Source organism: Penaeus monodon, chromosome 24 (assembly GCF_015228065.2).
Source record: "Penaeus monodon isolate SGIC_2016 chromosome 24, NSTDA_Pmon_1, whole genome shotgun sequence".
NCBI lineage: Eukaryota > Metazoa > Arthropoda > Malacostraca > Decapoda > Penaeidae > Penaeus > Penaeus monodon.
The window spans coordinates 41,196,352-41,197,192 of NC_051409.1; the positions used below are offsets into that span (position 1 = coordinate 41,196,352).

The following is an 841-nucleotide window of genomic DNA, read 5'->3' on the forward strand; positions in this document are numbered from 1 at the left end:
TCACTGCATTGGATGTAACTGTTATACCATATCAAATATTACCACTATATTCTACTTCGCATTGCCATTATGTTATACTACATCATATTTTATAATCACAGCATACTTTGTATTCCTATCATACTGTACTATGTATTACTGTTACTCACTGCTATGAATTACCGTAGTATGTATAGCCATCAAACAGCTATGCATTACTACTAACATCCTTTTATATTGCGTATTATTATTAAGCTTCTATGTTGAACTAATATTATTGTCATATACTATATGTTACTATTTTACTGCAAATTTGAATATCGTTGTTACTATTACTATAACATTACACTTTTTTATTATCAAAATATCTGTACCTGACACGATCTGTTAACTTATTACCACCTACTGACTTTTCTACAACCTATATTGTTATCACTCTCCTCCTTCCCTTACCTACGTCCAAATCCGTTCCCTTCCCCACTTCTTACCCACCCTTCCCCCATCCTTTACCCACCCCTCCCACATCCCTCCCCTTACCCGCTCCTCCCACATTTCTCCCCATCCCTTACCCACCCCTCCCCCCACACCATACCACCTGTCTCATCCCTCCCCACTCCTTACCCACCCCTCCCACATCCCTCCCCATCCCTTACCCACCCCTTACCCATCCCACAAACGCAGACTCGAACGGAACACAAAAGTGAGGTCGACTTCCTTACCTTATTTTTGAAATTGGGATCGCAGCCGAGGTCGATGAGGCGCTCGATGAACTGGCTTTTATTCTCCCGGGCTGCGTACATCAGGGGCGTGTAACCCGTTGCCTGGAATAGTAAGGAAACTGTGTGAGATGAATGGAAGGCTA

At 42.4% G+C, this 841-nt stretch overlaps 1 protein-coding gene across 1 annotated transcript in view; it reads right to left on the reverse strand.

The window, feature by feature from the left end:
- LOC119588969 (serine/threonine-protein phosphatase 6 regulatory ankyrin repeat subunit B-like) overlaps positions 1 to 841 on the reverse strand; it is a gene marked incomplete in the record, with an annotated part of 103,883 nt that overhangs the window by 101,779 nt on the left and 1,263 nt on the right. The window contains 1 exon segment of the mRNA XM_037937576.1: positions 699 to 838. Coding sequence (XP_037793504.1) covers positions 699 to 838 — 140 coding nt within the window.